Source organism: Pantherophis guttatus, chromosome 3, assembly GCF_059756535.1.
Source record: "Pantherophis guttatus breed Tessera chromosome 3, ASM5975653v1, whole genome shotgun sequence".
NCBI classification, from domain to species: domain Eukaryota; kingdom Metazoa; phylum Chordata; class Lepidosauria; order Squamata; family Colubridae; genus Pantherophis; species Pantherophis guttatus.
The window spans coordinates 175,034,983-175,053,611 of NC_142065.1; the positions used below are offsets into that span (position 1 = coordinate 175,034,983).

The 18,629-nt window shown below is 40.5% G+C and overlaps 1 protein-coding gene across 5 annotated transcripts; it reads right to left on the reverse strand.

Moving 5' to 3' along the window:
* On the reverse strand, positions 1 to 18,510 carry LOC117672806 (DGAT1/2-independent enzyme synthesizing storage lipids-like). 5 transcript variants are annotated; one of them, XM_060681974.2, is made up of 8 exons: positions 18,414 to 18,510; positions 16,882 to 16,981; positions 14,688 to 14,743; positions 10,736 to 10,900; positions 7,489 to 7,682; positions 2,122 to 2,182; positions 1,392 to 1,531; positions 1 to 432 (listed from the first exon to the last, which is right to left on the reverse strand). In XM_060681974.2, exons 3-8 carry the CDS (start codon positions 14,734 to 14,736, stop codon positions 331 to 333), a joined length of 711 nt encoding a protein of 236 aa, XP_060537957.1. In that variant the 5' UTR covers positions 14,737 to 14,743; positions 16,882 to 16,981; positions 18,414 to 18,510; the 3' UTR covers positions 1 to 330. The 5 variants fall into 5 exon arrangements, 4 of the variants coding, with proteins under 4 accessions (XP_060537957.1, XP_034285687.1, XP_034285686.2 ...); XM_034429796.3 differs by lacking the exon at positions 14,688 to 14,743 and having other exon boundaries at positions 18,414 to 18,508; XM_034429795.3 differs by lacking the exons at positions 14,688 to 14,743; positions 18,414 to 18,510 and adding an exon at positions 17,955 to 18,352.
* Positions 18,511 to 18,629: the final 119 nt, after the last annotated feature.

The window sequence follows — 18,629 nt, forward strand, 5'->3', positions numbered from 1 at the left end:
TTTTCTTTTCCAATTTTAAGTAGAACAATATTTATTAAATGATTGCAAATACATCAAAAAGGTCGGTCATCACTAAAAATATTAATGTGAAGAAGTTCAGATCACCAAACCTATATCTCTTTTCTATATGCGAAATATACACAATAAATCAACAAATCTAAAATTGCAAACAAGCAACAAATAGATATTCCACTTGCATATTTAACACACGTATATTAAAATTTAGTGACTGAAGTGAACTATTTTTTTCTAAAAAACCTCAAATCACTAGCACAATATATTTCTTGGTGGGGGCGAATGGAGATCTACATTTTCACAAGCAGAATGGCATCATTTCTCTGGGCATTTTTCAAACCGTTCCAATAGTGCTCTTTGTATGTTACCCGGTATTTCTTGATATTTATCTCTGAGATCTTTTATTGCATTTTTGGTCTGTAAAAGAGCAAAGAACAAGGAAAAAAATATTATTTTATTTTATTTTATTTCTCTGAAAAATATGTAAACTATAAACTATGAATATAAAATATTCATCTTATACTTTTCAAATGCCACTGTGAACAATGAAGTGCTGAAGTGAACAATGTCACATTTGTAACTGGATTTATACTTTAAATTATATTTGCCTTTATTTTTTAAAAGGTGTGATTCCACAAGCAATAAATATAATCCAAAGGTATTGCATACTATGATATTTTAAACAGAAATATTAACAAAGTTCAGTAAACTTTTCAGTGGTTTAGATGCCTGCCATCACAAACTTTCTTTATCATGAACATACCAGTGGTGAAATCTAAAATTTGTTACTACTGGTTCTGTGGGCGTGGTTTGGTGGGGGGTGGTAATGTGACTGGGTGGGCGTGGCCAATTTTTTTTTTTACTTTTAAAACCATTATTTCTACAATCTCTTTGGCAAAGAGGTTGTAAAAAAATGCTTTCAAAAGGCTCTGACGATCCCAGCTGAGTTGCCTGATCGGCAGAGACTTTTTTTCTTTTAAAAGCCTCTCCCGATCAGGCAACTCAGCTTGGATCGTCAGAGGCATTTAAAAGAAAAAAAGCTTCTGCCGATCAGGCAACTCAGCTGGGATCATCAGAGGCTTTTAAAAGCATTTGACGATCCCAGCTGAGCTGCGCGATCATCAGAGGCTTTTTTTTTTACTTTTAAAAGCATTTTTTCCGCCAAAGAGGTTGTAGAAAAAAATGCTTTAAAATTTTTTTTAAAAAAGCCTCTGATGATTGTGCAGCTCAGCTGGACGGGGGGGGGATAGGGATTTTTGCTACCAGTTCTCCGAACCACCCGCCTCCATCGCTACCGGATCAGGTGACTCATGAATAATAATATCAATATAACGACAAGTGTTATAATTGAAATTTCTGCAGTTCACTTCAATTACCTTTTCAGCTAATTCTTCAGCTGATATATTTGGATCGTAAGGAATGGGATCCCCTATGTATGTGCAAAATTTCACAGGAAATCCACCATATACAGGAACAATTGGCCATCGGGTACGTTCATACAACCATTTGAATGGCCCTGTGTGCAAAATCAAAAATATGGTCATGTTACAACAACAACAACAACAACAACAACAACAACAACAACATGGTGTGGGCTGAACAATATTCAAAGTGCCCTGATTGGAAAGTCCATGCAGTTATATCTTAACTGTATAGAAATGCATGCTTCAGTTATTATGCAGAACAAATGTCAAGGTCCTAGTTCTGTATAGAATTAGCCATTTTGTCTTGTTAATTTCCATCAATATAAATACACAAAACTGCAACTAAATTGTAGCCAAAGTAAAGCTGCATCTGCCACACAACTATTGTATACCTGAAGAAATTTAAAGAAAACACAAAAAGAATCACAGATAAAAAGAGAGAGAAGCAAAGACATAAGAACACAAAATAATAGGATCAGCCAATTTGATTGAAGTCCAAGGCCAAGAACGAAAGAAATGGAGAAATAGATGGATATAAGAAAACAAAAAAATTAGTATATTTTTTAATCCAAGATCAACAGTCTAAACACAATTAAATAGAAATCCAGTTGAAATCAGCATGGTTTTCTTCCATAAAATATGCTTCAGCACAATGAGTAGATGCAAGTTGAATTTTTCTTACATATTTTCCCAAGTGTTCTGTATCCTTCTCGTAGATTTTTTGTAAATATAGGAATGACAGGCTGAGAAAGGTGGGAGAAAAGTAGCCAGAATTAGGGCAGCATTTCAGCCTCTACAATTTAAAGATCATGCATTAGCATCATACACTGAATAATTAGTACAATAAACATTATCTCCATTCACAAAGGAAATTATACCTTTCTCAGTATTAGATACCTCACTTTTAAAAATGGTTTCTAATAAAACACATACTATCTAATGCATGGAAAAAAAACCCTGATTTTGAAGGATTAATTCAACTACAACAGTTCAATGTATACAAATGTGTTCTTTCCACCTTAATTTCTGGAGATTCATAATGTAGCAATTCTAAGCTTTCATTACAACTGTCTATAGATTAGCATTCAATCTAAATCTGAAATGGGGCAATTCATCAATAGAGTTTATTGAAATAAGCCCATTCGTAATTCAAGATTTGATGTTGTCTTTTCAATAAACCAAAATTGCAGCTAACAACTTTTTAAGGATATGGATATCCTACTTTTTGTTGAATTGGAACTGAAAAGTGCTAATCTTATCACTAAGAGTTTTAGGATTATTAATACAAGAATAAACTGCATTTCATCAAAATTTAAATTTAAACACAGCCATCCTTTTCCTTAAACTATGTCATGGTTATGAATACAGAAAAAGTTTTTTAAATAATACTGTTGCTATTTGATATGGACTTTATATGCAAGATGAAAATTTGCCATATAAATTTTCTTAACTATAAATTTTATTAAGTAAAGAAATGAGATATTCAATTCATGATTTTAGTTGGGGTGTTTTAAATTTATTGGGCCAAAATTTGTTTAATTCTTTTAAAAATTTTAAATTTTTTATGTGATGTTTTTATTCTTGGCTGTTCACCGCCCTGAGTCCAGCAGGAGAACGGCGGTATAAAAATTTAAATAGATAGATAGATAGATAGATAGATAGATAGATAGATAGATAGATAGATAGATAGATAGATAGATAAATAAATGTGGTAATAAATGTATGGAATAGAATCACCATGCACTTTTACACAACTTTGAAAACAGAATATTTCAGTTATTATAAAACATGAATTTTCTCAAAGACATTGTTTTGTAAATCTCATGGATTTTTTTTTTTTTAATTTGATTTATATGCCGCCCTTCTCCGGAGACTCAGGGCGGCTTACAATGCGTTAAGCAATAGCCTTCATTCTTTTGTATATTTTATACAAAGTCAGCTTATTGCCCCCACAAACTGGGTCCTCATTTCACCTACCTTAGAAAGGATGGAAGGCTGAGTCAACCTTGAGCCTTGGAGAGATTTGAACCAGCAGAAATTGCAGGCAGCTGTGTTAATAACAGGGTGCACTAAACCACTGTACTATCAAGGCTCTTTCCCATTTTTAATGGGAAAGGATTATCATCCCATAAAAATCAATGAAATATGAAAGCTCTTTTGTTTCATTAAATTATGACTAATGAACAGCAGTGTATATGTAGTGCAAAATGAAAGTATGTTCATTTACAAGTTTATTTACCAGAGAAGTTGTCTTTTGGTGTCCATTTATGTCTCTGGCCCAAGATTATTTTTTGCCATTTTGATTTTTATTTATTTATATATTTTATTAGTTCAATTTTTTTGGGCTGCCCATTTCAGTCAATGACTCTGGTGGTTTACAATTCATAAAATATATTACAACTAAAAAATTAAACATTTTAAAACAATAAAAGCATCCAATTTAAGATACATAATAGCAAGGTATTTAACCTGGTTACCAATACAGCCAGGAAATTGGGCCGTTGGCACATTCAGCATGTTAAGCTCAGGAACATAGCCAGGTTTTTAAGCCTTATGAAAGGCTAATAAGGTAGTGGCCATTCTGATCTCTGAAGGGAGGATATTCCATTCAGCAGGGGCCATTCTTTGGCTGATGAGATGTGCAGCATGCTCATTGTGCTTGACCTAGTTGGATGGGTAGAGACTCTTGAAAAAAGACAATGCTCAGGTACCCCAGTCTCAAGCCATGTAAGATTTACAGATAATCACAAGCACCCAGAATTGTAGCCAGAACACAGCGATAACCAGTGCAGCTCATACCGGAGTGGTATTACATGTGCCATATATCTGGCACCATTTACTACCCAAACAACCACCAGTTGGAGTTTCTGAATAGCCTTCAAGGAAAACCCCATGTAGAGTGTGTTACAGTAGTCTAACCTGGAAGTTACAAGGGTGTGTGAGTTACTGTGAACAAGGCCTCCTGGTCCAGATGCAATTGACACATCAATTAGAAGTGTGCAAAGGTCCTCCTACCCATTACTGCTGCCTGCTCTTTGAGCAGGAGCCATGAGTCTAGGAGGACTCCAGATTGTGTACTGGGTCTGTTTGGGGCAGTGCAACCCCATTCAGAAGAGATGGAAGAACCATGTCTCTGGGGAGTCTAAATATCCACAGCCACTCCATCTTGCTAGGGTTGAGTCAAAGCTCGTTTTACCATCCAGTCCCCAACAGCCTTCAGACATTGGGATAGGATGTCCAGAGCATCACTCATGAGGCCTGGGGTAGAGATATAAAGCTGGGTCTCATACTGATGATATCTCACCACAAACCAATGGATCACTTCACCCAGCAGCCTCATGTAAATGCTGAATAGAAAAATAGAGAGAACAAACCCTGACATACCCCACAAAGTATGGGATGTGGGCTAGATCTCTCTCCTTTTATCAGCTGGCCTTGGAGGAAGGAGAATTAGCACAATACAGTGCCATCTACCCCCAATTCCTGAAGCCAGCATACAATTATACCATGATTGGTGGTATCAAGTGCCACTGAGGTCATCCGTTCCCACAAGAGATCATCTATGAATATGATCAATGTCATCTCAGGTTCAAACCCTCGACTGAACCCCTACTGAAAGGGGTCTAGATAATTTGCTTCTTCCAGAGTTCTCTGAAGTTGCCATGCAACCACTCTGCTCTCCCTAGAAAGTGGAGGTTGGAGACCAGATAAAAACTGTCCAGGCTACTGGGTCAAGCAATGGTCCTTTGCAGAGAGAGCTCACCACTGCCTCTTAAAGAGCTGGAAGCACTACTCCCTCTCTCAAGGAGAAGTTAGCTATTGCCCAAACCCACTCAACATGTCCCCTCCTGCAAGGCTTTAGTCAGAAGGGACATGGATCTAACATACAAGTGGTCAAACTAGCAGCTGAGAGAGCCCTGTCCACTTCTTCAGGTTCAATAGGCTCAAACTCTTCACAGATTACCTTGCAAGATGTAGTCACCATCACCTCCATAGACTTTGCTCTAAAGCTGGAGTCCAGCATAGAATTAATGCAACTGATTTGCATTGCAAATCAGTATATTCTTCATAGTAACCCTTTAGGTAGACTTTGGCATTTTTCTCTCCAAGGAGGGACCAAGTCACCCAGAACAGTGCCTCTCAGCAACCATGAGCAGACACAATAAAGGCGGAGAAGTACTTATGTTTCGCCATCCTTATTGCCATTAGGTAGTCCTTAAGAGTGGCTCTAGCTTGTGTCTGATTGTCTTCACCAGTGACATTCTAGGTATCTCTTAGTCACTTAAGTTCTTTTTATTCCATCATGTACCATGGAAAATTCAGGAACTCTGGCGCAAAGAAACTGCTCAGGCATAATCTGATCTAAAGAAAGATACTGCCACTTTGTTATTCCACCAAGGCTTTAATTGGACTGAGTATTAGACTTTCCAGAATAACCCCAAGTTCCCTCTGGAATCCAATTAGTTTCATTACTCTCCTGGGGTGGGCTGATCCAATGGGCTCAGCCTCCCTGCAGAGGGAGGTAGCAACTGAGAAACTGAGGGTCACCAGTGAGTGGCTTGTCCATGGCAGGGAGAAATCAAAATCTCCCCCAATTACTACTACTATGAATTGAGCCCTGGATGACTTGGGTCACATCCATAGCTGCCAAGATGGCCATAAATTCCCGATACCTCTGACCTGCACCTAGGGATGGTGGGTTGAAATCCCCCAGCACCATAAATCTAGGGAATTCAACCATCAGCCCAGTCATGGAATCAAGGAAGTCAGGCAGGGAAGTTGCTACTGGTACATAGCAAGGAGACTGGAACAACATCAGCAGTCTAATAGACTTCTCCTGGTACCCAATTTAAGAAATAGCATCCCACATCCAACAATTTGTGGAGCAAGGCCCCTGAATGTTTGCCAAGGATCCCAAACAATCACCACCACTCTATTTCCCCTTCCTTGGGATTTTGGCCAAACATGGAAACCACCCAGGCAGATCTCAGAGAGCAGAACCCAACCCTCTTCCCCCAGCCAACTCTCAATGATGCATGCCAGATCAGCCTTTTCCTCAACAATTAAGTCATAAATCAAGATAGCATTGTTACAGACTAATTTAGCATTCACCAGCAGCAGCTGACAGCCTGGGGCTCTGAAAACCTGCCATCTGAGGCCTGGCTTTGCATCTGAGAAAATTTTCCCTTGAAAGCAAAGACATTCAATAGATCTACCCTGGTGACTAGATTATCATCCTACTCATAAATCACTCTTTAGTTGGTCATTTTTGTCCTCATCACCTCACAGTAGGATTACGGAGTACCTTTGAAGACTGTCCAGAAGCTATTACTGGAATGCATTAGAATGGGCAGTGGTGGGCTACCCGCAAACTTCAGTGGTTGCTGATGGATGGACTTTGGGATGCAATTCAAGGTGCTTGTTATCATCTTTAAAGCCCTTCTGGCATGCAGCCAGAACTATCTTTCATCATTTCTGCCCATCTAGTAAGATCAGCAGAGTAGCTGGGCATACTCCGGGTTCCTTCAATTAAACAACGTTATTTCTCAGGACCTAGATATTGTGCCTTCTCTGTTGTGGCATTTGCCTTCTGGAAGACAATCTCTAAAGAGATCCATATGGCTCCCCACCATAATGATGTTTCATACAACTCCGAAAGCTTGACTGTTTTCCTAGACCTTGGAGCAGTATGCCTGCTGACCCTCTATAAATTATTTTTGTTGTTTTGTTTAGTTACTATTTTCTTTTGGAAATCTATTATCTGTTTCTCCATTTTTTATATTCATTTTAAAGTATAAATTGCTGAGACTCATGACTATCTAGAAGGCAAAAATGTTCACCACACAATTCATCCAAGTTACCCATAGGTGGTGGTGGTTATTTTTGGGTGGGGAGTTTGCAGAAAACTTAGATCAATGACTGGAATGATGTAGATGATATGAAAGTGTAATTAATGATTGCTGGATAGATTAAATAGATTTCTATTTAATCCAGTGTCCATTGTAACCTTCATTATAATGTTTTAGATGCATAGCAGAAAGCTACTCACCACTTTTGCATCTCTAGCCACATGAGCAAAGCCTGTCCGGCGACCCCATAAAAGCTCATAGTTCTCATCACTAAACAGTGCTTCTCGGGTTCCACCTGGTAAAACTCCCAATAAGTATCCCCTTTTCAGAATTTCAGTACATTCTGTCCTTCCATTATGTGTAAGGCCTTCCACATTATAAAACAGTTTTATACCTGTACAAGATACCAGCAAAAGCATCTTTAGAATATATACAGTATTATACTTAAAACTTTTCTATACACACAAATAAAAGTATTCCTCTCTTGAGTTCTCTTTTGTAAGCCATATATAAAATTAAATCCTGTGAACCAATGGTCGAGAGAGCACATAAAGAAACAAATATTATATACACAATTTTTTGATGACAGTTGTTAACAGTTTTTAACATAATTATTAAGGAACATAGCTGACTTGTTGTGCTTCTGAATTATCATGCAAATGCTTCCTATAATATGGATATAATTTAATTTTTGCATGAAATTTATTTATTTATTTAGTTTATTTTATTAAATTTCTATACCGCCCTTCTCCCGAAGGACTCAGGGCGGTGAACAGCCAAAAGATAAAACACAGAAATACAAAATTTAAAATAAATTAAAACAGATTAAACAATTTGGCTAAATTTTAAAAATATCCCATAATTAAACAAATTAAAATTAGTGTTTAAAATTTAAATTTTAAAATTTTAAAAAGGAGAAGATTTAGGCCAGGCTAAATGCTACTAAATTATTATTATTATTATTTATTTAATTTGTATACCGCCCTTCTCCAACAGGACTCAGGGCAGTGAACAGCCACAGTAAAACACAACATATAAAATTTAAAAGCAGTTTAAAAAACATTAAATAATTTTGGCCATCAATTTAAAACAACCCAATTAAAACCAATTACAAATTAAAACCGCAAGGATGGGATCAAATGTACCAAAGTTGGCTTTTTGGTACCAGCTTTGTACCAAAGAGCCAACTTCAATGTATTCTTTGGATGCTGTATAAAGCCATGGAGATGGCCTTGAAAGAAATATTCATAAACCAATACAGAAACAAGGACACATATATTCCTCAAATCCTGGAAAAGGAAGTAGTATTAAGAGGCTCAATCTGGTTTCCCCCTGTAGACAGGTTGAAAAGATTCTGTTACTATAGCCCCATGATGGCAAACCTATGGCACACGTGCCAAAGGTGCCATGTGGAGCCATATCGGTGGGCACGCAAGCATTGCCCTAGTTCAGCTGCAGCGTGCATGCGTGCGCCAGCCAGCTGATTTTCAGGCCTTCTGGACCCACCAGAAGTCGGAAAGCAGGCTGTTTCCAGCCTCCGGAGGGCCTCTGGGTGGTGGGGAAGGCCTGTTTCTCACTCTCTCCAGGCTCCAGAAGCTTTCTAGGAGCCTGGGGAGGGTGGAAACGGCCTTCCCCAGTCCCCCAGAGGCCCTCTGGAGACTGGAAATGCTGGTTAGCTGACTTCCGGAGTTTCTGGAGGGCGAAAAACGGGCCTACTGGGCCCACCGTGCCATCGCGTGCCAAAAGCGGGGAGAGCACAGGGGGGTCGTGTGCGCATGTGAGGGGGGTGGGGTGCATTGAATTATGGGTGGGCACACACACCCCGCGACCCCCACTTTTGGCACGCAATGGCAAAAAGGTTAGCCATCACTGCTATAGCCTATCTTAATGACGTTAAAAAGTTCTAGTCTTCTTGTGGGATTGGTTTCCTGGTTTGGTCCATTTCTGACAGATCCAAACAGAATTACAAGTAAATTTCGATTAAAACGCTAGGACCTGATATTCTGCATGTATACCAGGGGTGAAATCTACTTACCTTCCTTACTGGTTCAGAAGCGCACGCTCCGTGCACGCACACATCTTCTGCACATGCACAGAAGGTAAAAAAAACATTACTTCCTGGTTAAAACCAGGAAGTAATGACATCTGGGCGGTGATCGCACCACAGGAAAAATCACTACCAGATTGGGCGATCCAATCCGATCCACGAGCATTTCACCCCTGATGTATACTCAGCAACACATTTATTAGAACATAATGTCTTTTATATTCAGACAGGGTACAAATATTAAACAGGTTTGGCAGGGCTTATATTACTTTGCTGACTGTAAAAATGTATGAAACTGAAATAGTAGAAGGCTGCACCTTAACTAATAAATCTGTAATTAGTTACACATATTCAGATACAGGTAATGTCCTGCTACATTAAGCGGGAAAAGGCAGTGAAAGTTTGCATAGACACTAACACATTAGACACATAGACACTAACACTAACACATAGACACATTATACTTTTGTTATGGATAGCATGGTGAGAGCCAGTTTGATTTAGAGGTTAAGGCACCAGGTTAGAGACCAGGACACCATAAGTTCTTAGCTATGAAAGCCAGCTGGGTGATTTTGGGGAGTCACTCTCTCTCAACCCAGCCAATCTCACAGGCTTGTTGTTATGGGGAAAATAGGAGGAGGACGTGTTGGATATGTTCACTACCTTGAATTATTTGTAAAAATAATAAAGGTGGTATACAAATAAATAAATAAATTTCCCCATTACTGCCACACAACCTTCAGCCTCCCTTATTGAATTTAGACAATAACTAACAGAAAGTTAAAATCACTGTCAGTAAAGAGCAGGATGTTCATTTCTACTAAAGACGAGCTCTTCAGTCAAAGGTTGATACAAAGTGACATAAAAATCAGACAAATTTGCAAAAACTTTTTCCCCAATAGATGAGGAATGAAAAAATCTGGACAAAACCAATGGGGGAAAACCTTTTTATTTTTAGGGAGCATTTTGTTAGATGATATTTGAATGAACAGAACAGTGTAAGTAGAAAATTGTACATGTTTTGAAGATCATTTAAAAGAAAGATTTTTTCCCCCTGATTATATAGGCAAAGAGAAACAGAAAACTTATTTTCAACAGTTTGCCTGGACATTTTTTGTTCTCAAATAACCAAAGAAATATTGTTTTATCAAAACTGTCTATAAAAGAATAAGATGCTAATAATAGTGGAACAGACCTAAGCTGCTCTGGCTCAGGCTACAAAAACGCTATTTTTCAGTAATAACCAAAATGTCAAATGATACAAGATTTGCTTGATAATTCAAGAAGCCAGATAAACTTGCATTTTAGAGGAACTGTGTAATGTTTTAAAATAAATTGTAATTATGTCTGTGTTAAAAGATTTGAAATATTTGTGTTTGTGCACAGACAATATGTTTTACCTGGTATTTTGGAAAAATGGTAATCAACCACTGTGCGGCAAAATCTGCCTGTTCTTAAATATAATCTAGATACAAAGTAGAAATAGTCTAGAGGAAAGGCTCCATGGTAAAATACGATAAGCCCTGGTCCTTCTGGTACTTTATCCATCCCATGTATCTCATAACCTGTTTAAAGGATAAAATATAAGAGTTTCAGTATTGCTTTAATAAAAAATCAAGATTAAGATTAGCATGGAATCTAGAAGAAACTGCAGTCAATATAAGCACAGTTGTTGAGATCAAAAACTGACTCAAAGCTAAACTCTTTGCTATAATCCTCTTCAGCATTTATACTGTCAAAATACCAAAAGTTGTGGGACTGATAGATTTCAGCCTCATCACCTACTTCCAATTTGAGGAACAAATATAGAAACAGATTAGAGGATTAAGCTTTTGAATCTCAGGATTCACAGTACAGAATGTAGTGCAACCTCTAGAAGTAATAGTCCCCTCGGAGTTACGGTCCATCTCTTACATGGGTGATACATGTGTCATTCCATGAACAGCTTTCATGGAATCAGATTTACAAGAGAAGAAAATAGTTACAGTAGAAAAGTGTTTTTCTTGGACACAGTCATCATAATAGAAAATAACAGCAATTTACATATCCAGGTGCATCATAAAACAGTGTGCACACAGCTAAAGAGGTTAAAACAGACAACTTTGCAAGATCAGATACAAGGTCTCGGAAAATCCCTAGGTAAGACAAATAGGAAGAAAATTGTGAGAAGAATTGAGATAAGCTCCATCTAAAAACTATTCAAGAAAGGAAGCAGTTGTCCTCAATTTACAATGGGACTGGAATTTCTGTCGCTAAATGATGCTGTCATAAAGCATGACATCATTTAGCAATGGCAATTCCTACAATCCCATTGAAGGAATCCCACAATCATAAAGTGAGGTAATTTCCTGCTGGCTTCCTACAAGCAAAGTCAGTGGAGAAATTTACAGAAAATCCCAGGCTGGGAGGTAGAATAGAAGGTGCTGTCAAATGGGGGAGAGAGCAAGGTTAATGTAGGGGAGGGTGCAACAGAGCATCAGGGAGGTTGTGCAAATATGGATAAGCACATCACGCTTCAGGAAGAGATGCAGTAGGGTCCATGAGAGATGTAGTGTGGGTTGGGAAAAGTGTGCCAGGCTGCATAAGATGTGTGGTTTGGGAGGGCTGTGTGACAGGCTTGATGCAGGTTGGAAACGGTGCACAGGGCTGTAAAGGGAGATGCTAGAGTGTGTGCATTACAGACATAGGTTGGGGAAGCTGTGCAGGCTGCAAGGTATGAGTCAGGGGGGTGAGTGATGGTCTGAGGAGATGAAAAGGAGCTGCAGGTCTGGGAGGATTCATTGAGGTGGATGAGTGGCCAACATTTATGTATGTATGTATGTATGTTTGTATGTATGTATGTATTTATTTAGACTTTATATACCGCACCTTCTCCCAAGGGACTCAGGGCGGTGTACAGCCAGATAAAAAACATGCAATACAAACATTAAAAAGAATTAAAAAGATATATATTAATTTGGCCCCAATTTAAAATAACAAACCAATTAAAAATATTTAAAAAATATATTAAGCCAGCCCGGCTTGCTGAAAAAAGAAAGTTTTAAGGGCACAGCGGAAGGCACCGAGGTCTTGGATTCTCCTTATCTCAGGAGGCAGCTAGTTCCAGAGGGTGGGTGCCCCCACAGAGAAGGCCCTCCCCCTGGGGGTCACCAGCCTACATTGTTTGGCTGATGGCACCCTGAGGAGACCCTTTCTGTGGGAGCACACAGGTCGGTGGGAGGTCATCGGTAGCAGCAGGCGGTCTCGAAGATAACTAGGTCCTATGCCATGGAGCGCTTTAAAGGTGGTAACCAACACCTTGAAGCGCACCTGGAAGACCACTGGGAGCCAGTGCAGCTCGCACAGGAGCGGTGTTATGTGGGAGCACCAGGCGGCTCCCGTGATTACCCGCGCGGCTGCATTCTGGACCAGTTGGAGCCTCCGGGTGCTCCTCAAGGGGAGCCCCATGTAGAGAGCGTTGCAGTAGTCCAGGCGCGAGGTGATGAGGGCGTGAGTGACCGTGGACAGGGAATCCCAATCAAGAATTGGCGAATCAGGCGGACCTGACAGAAGGTCCCCCTGGCTACAGCCGTCAGATGTTCCTCCAAGGACAGCTGCGTATCCAGGACGACTCCCAGATTGTGCGCCCTCTCCGCGGGGGCCAAAGACTCGCCCCCAATAGTCAGTGATGGAGTCAACTGACTATATCGGGATGCCACAGCCACTCAGTCTTGGAAGGCTTGAGCTTGAGCCTGTTCCTCCCCATCCAGATCCGCACAGCCTCCAGGCACTGGGACATCACTTCAAGGGCATCATTGGGGTGGCCTGGGGTTTGAGATGTATAGCTGGGTGTCATCAGCGTACTGATGGTACTTCACCGCAAAGCCACGGATGATCTCACCCAGCGGCTTCACATACATGTTGAACAGAAGGGGCGGGAGCACTGACCCCTGAGGCACTCCATAAATGAGAGGCCTCGAGGTCGACCTCTGCCTCCCTGCCAACACGAACTGCGACCGGTCTGAGAGAAAGGAGGAGAACACCGTAATACGGTGCCCCCCATCCCGAACTCCTCCAACCAGTGCAACATGATACCATGATCGATGGTATCAAAAGCCGCTGAGAGATCTAACAGGGCTAGGACAGAGGAGCAACCCTTGTCCCGTGCCCTCCAGAGATCATCTACCAATGCGACCAATGCCGTTTCCGTGCTGTGCCCAGGCCTGAAACCCGACTGGAACGGATCTAGATAAGACGTTTCCTCCAGGAATTGTGGAAACTGTCGCGCGACCACACTCTCAACAACCTTCACCACAAAGCAAAGGTTGGAGACAGGACGGTAGTTGGCTAATACTGCCAGGTCCAGGGAAGGCTTCTTGAGGAGAGGCCTCACCACCGCCTCTTTCAAGGCAGTGGGGAAGTAACCTTCACTCAATGAAGCGTTGATAATTCCCTGGAGCCAGCCTCGTGTAACCTCCCAGGAAGCCAGTACTAACCAGGAGGTACACAGGTCCAGTAAATATGTGGCCGCACTAAGTCTCCCCAGAATCCTGTCCACATCATCAGGAGTCACAGAGTCAAACTCTTCCCAGATAACATTCTCAGGACTGTTCCTCATCACCCTGCCCGAATCTACCCAGTCAGAGTCCAAATCCCCCCGGATCTGAGCGATTTTGTCATACAAGTACCGTCCGAAATCCTCAGCCCTGCCGTCCAGGGGATCCTCCCGTGCTCCCGAATGGAGGAGGGAGTGGGTCACCCTAAACAGGGTGGCCGGACGATTCTCTGATGATGCAATAAGAGCGGAAAAGTAATTAAACTTTGCCAGCTTCATCACCACTAGGTAGGTCTTAATATGCGACCTTACCAATGTTCGATCAGATTCAGCTAGACTGGCCCTCCAACCGCTCTCTAGGCGTCTTTTCCGGCATTTCATCTCCCTCAGCTCCTCAGTGAACCAAGGAGTTACGAGGGATCGGCACTGGGTCAGAGGCCGCAAAGGCACAACTCAATCCAAGGCCCCACCAGCCGCCCGATCCCAGGCGGCCACCAGGTCGTCGGCCCAGTCATGCGCCAGATCCTCAGGAAGTGGCCCAAGCTCCATGACACAAGGGATTTGAGGAGGGTACATGAGCGCAGAGGGCCAAGTGGGGGAGATTTATCACAGGAACTTGCAATCTTCCTTGTCAGCTGTCCACTGACTTTCTTGGGAAACTAGCAGGAAAGATTGCAAATTGTGATGTTATGATTGCAGGACATTCACATGTCCACAGGAGTGCTGGGATAACCAGAACTCCAAGGATTGATTGTAACCCACCATTCATTCTGTGCCATCCTAATTCATGGAACAAATGGTCATAGGTAAAGGATTACCTGTATAGATGAAGGAAACAGCAAAGAACTGTAACATATCTTTCCTCATTCTAAATCTATTAATCAACACACAAATAAGAAGAAATCAGCAGCAGAGAAACAAGATCAAAGATGTAACAATACTCACCCCAGGAGCAATCAACACTGGTAACAAAGCTGCCATATATAAACACCCAGCAAACTCTACTGCCTTGCTTTGTTGATATTACCTAGCTTGGTAATAAAGCTTGTGAAGAACAGATGTTCAGAACCCGACAGAATTCAATCCTTAGCTATGCATCTTCTCTATTATAGCACTACACCATTCAAAACCTTTATTCTGTTAAGGACTTTTCATAGTCATTGGTTACATGACCTTTAAATAACAGTAGGTTTTTGCCAGAGACAGTTGAGATCAATTTGTTGCTAAAGGTAAAGTTGATAGTCCTCCTTGGCTTATATATACCAAATGATGGATTAGTAGAAGAATGTTAATTCTGCTATGACCACAAGCATTCTCTACTTCAGCAGACAGCAATACATTAGACTGGAGCAACTAGAAAGTTAATTTATCCCACAAGAAATGACATTTAAGTGGGAGGATTTAGAAATAATGTAATAAAGTAAGTCCCTCTCAAAGTTAACTCAACTTCTGATGAGTGCACATACATATACTATATATCAATTTTTGGCAGTAGTTTGACATTGTCTTTTTCTGGACTTTTTAAAACTTATCCAGCCTACAGCCCTGGAATTTCCTAGTGGTGTCTCAGATAACCATGTAATTGGCTAACCAGCCTTTTACTTTAATGGATGTCAGAATATTCATAAATGTATCATGTTACCACAGAAATCTACCTGTCTTCTATATTTATATAACCAAACAGTAAAACATTATTGAAGAAAGCACTACTGTTGCATTTCATAACATTCAGAAATATAATAAGCATTGGTGAGCCCTATTTTTTATTTTTTGGAAATTTATATTCCAGCCATTTCAATTATTCTGGGAAATATATGTATTTAAAAATCAATTCATCACACAGAGTCATGTAGATTCGGGTCTATAATTATTGTTAATAAATAATTAAATAACACATTTCAAGTTGCCATAGAAATCAATTCAACATTAAAATAAAACAATTCCACAAAGCACTTTGTTATTATCTACTAATGCAGTGGTTCTTAACCTTCCTAATGCCGCGACCCTTTAATGCAGTTCCTCATGTTGTGGCGACCCCCAACCATACAATTATTCCTAAAACCATTGTGTTTTCCGATGGTCTTAGGCGACTCCTGTGAAAGGGTCATTCGACCCCCAAAGGGGTTGCGACCCACAGGTTGAGAACCACTGTACTAGTGTCTCCTTAAGACAAATGTATTGTTTCCTGGACCTGCACAATTATCTGTGAGCCCAGGAAAAGATGCACTTAAGTGGAGTAAAGGGAACTCCAACTTTCATGCATATACACACACGTCTACTCCAAAACTTGGTTTCAGATATGAAACAATGCAGTCCTTGAACTCTCTTAGAAATATATACTAGTTTGTAATAAAGGAGCCCTCAGTAAATCATTATCTCGGTTCACATTTTTTTCCAGCCCAAAGGTAACATTGGTCAAAAAGTAATGATCAATGAAGAGGATTTATCCAGAGTAAAACCTAAATTTGGTATTATCTACACAACACATTTTAGAGAGATAAAAAAGCAGTTTCAGTTGTTTCTATGCAGCACTCTCCACTAAGAAAATAAGAATAAGAAAAATACTGATCAGTTTTAGCACATAGCAGTATGAGTCAACAAAAACAATTTTACCCCAAGCATGTTTATGCTTTTCTAACAAGATAGGATTTCTAATTTTTTTTCACAAGCCAACATCCTGTTACCTGCATTCCTCCAATAAGTTACATGTAGTGCAATTTTTATTATTTCTTACTGATTTTCTGTGCTTTGCAAAAATAACATTTATCACCAAGGGGATTACATGGTTGGTATGGTATGTGTGTATGCATTGACATTACCTATATATTCCACATTAAATGCAGTGATATAATTAGTCCCCACACATAATTAAACAATGCAACTTGATGGAGGGTTCTGAAGATCACATGATTGCTCCATGTTGTCTTCTGTGCCATTTAAAGTTATTATAAACCACTGTCGTATTGAACAAAGCCACATCAACATGTAGATCAAGCAGGAAATTAAACTTACCATGCCACAGTGTACTGTACATGTCCCAAAGGTGAGCCACAGCCTTCCGTCCCTTGTCCCATGATTGACTGAGATAATCTTCCTTTAAGTTAACTTTTCTCTTATAAATATGCAAGAGAAAATTAGAAAGATAAATAAAACCAAGAATTATTAAAACAGGAGAAAAGAGAAGTAGGAACAGTACTGACACCCAGAAAAAGTATGCTGAGTAATCCGTGAAACTGTTTATGATATTATATGGAGACATATTGATACTGTTCAGTAATTCCATGACCCAGGTCATATTGTCTTGCCCAACAGAAAATGAATTCATATTAGTTCTCTTCTGTTTAAAACTAAAAAAGCAATGTGATAGAAAAACAGCTTCTTAACATTGGCCCTGGATGCAGACAACTGTTAAGTAGCTGTCATTGTTGCAATAGGCATCAACCTATTTCCATATCCTAAAGATTGTCCACATTCCACGAATTAAGTCAAGGGAGACCACTAGCTGCAAAAAAAGTATATTTAACTCAGAAGCCAGTCTTCTGAATGCCTTTCAGATGTATTGGATATGAATTCCCATAATCCCCAGTCTGGATGCCCTTTCATTCCGATTTAAAGTATTTCTAGGCAGAAACTCGTTCAAGGCAATTTGGACAGATAACATTGTAAGCATACAACATAAATAAAACCTGCAGTTTCCACAGATTGAAAGTTTCTGCCAGGAACTGGAAAGAGAGCCATGAAAGACTTGAGAGGAAGAGAAAGAGGGGGCTTCCTTAAAAGCTGCAATTATGAAATCTGGCAGCCGTTTCCGAAACTGTAGCGGCCCGGGACGAAAAAGCCCTTTTTTCCCTGATCAAACTAATTCACTGGACCGCAAAGAGGCCAAGGGTCAGCGGGGGAGCGTTCCCTGGGCCTTTGCATCAAGCGCTTCTTTTCCATTCCGAGAACGAGGCGTCATTTTCCAATGTTTGTGACCGCGGCGCTTCGGCTCTTCATCCTACGGCAATCCCTCCTACCAGCGGAGCTCCTGCCTCGCCGCTAAAGATGCCGCCCGAGCAACTTTCGGGAACCGCGCCCTCGCTCACTTGAATCTCGGCGCTCCATCCAAGGGCTCTAAGCACAGCCCCGCATCCCGGGCGCGAACAAATCTGGGTGGCAGGAATGACCCCGGCCCGGCTCGGCCCAAAAGCGTTCGATGGAAGACCAAACGGGGAGATCGCGCAGAAACCTGCAACACCGAGAAGCCGCAATGCAGTATGAAGTTGCGCATCGTGTAGATGCAAAAGGAGGAGGAGGAGACCTTCGGCGCCGTCTTTCCTTTCAGGACTACGAAGCGCAGCCGAGACTGCGAGGAAGGATTTGGCTTTTTCTTGCCTTTTTTCTGGCCTGGACCATTTCAGGATGCAGAGGCTTTAAATATAACACACGTCTCGGAATTCCGAAATATAAGCAAGAATTTTTTGCTTTTTTTTTTAACTTTAAAAGATTATCTTTAGCGTTATGGAGCTTTTGAGCGGGAAAGCAGTGAAAAATAAAACCCCTACCTACAGTCTGTTGTGGTACGCTCCATCTGAAGTCTGAGGCTGAGCCCCTCGCGCGAAAAATCTCCTCCCGCGGTCAAAGGATTTAAATGAGGAAGTGATTTGCCAAGGTTGAGAAACACTTGAGCTATAAAATGTTTCAATGCCAAAATGGGCTATTTTAAGTAACTTGTGAGTTGTGAAATCTTCCATGATGCATTACAGACCCTTGATACTGCA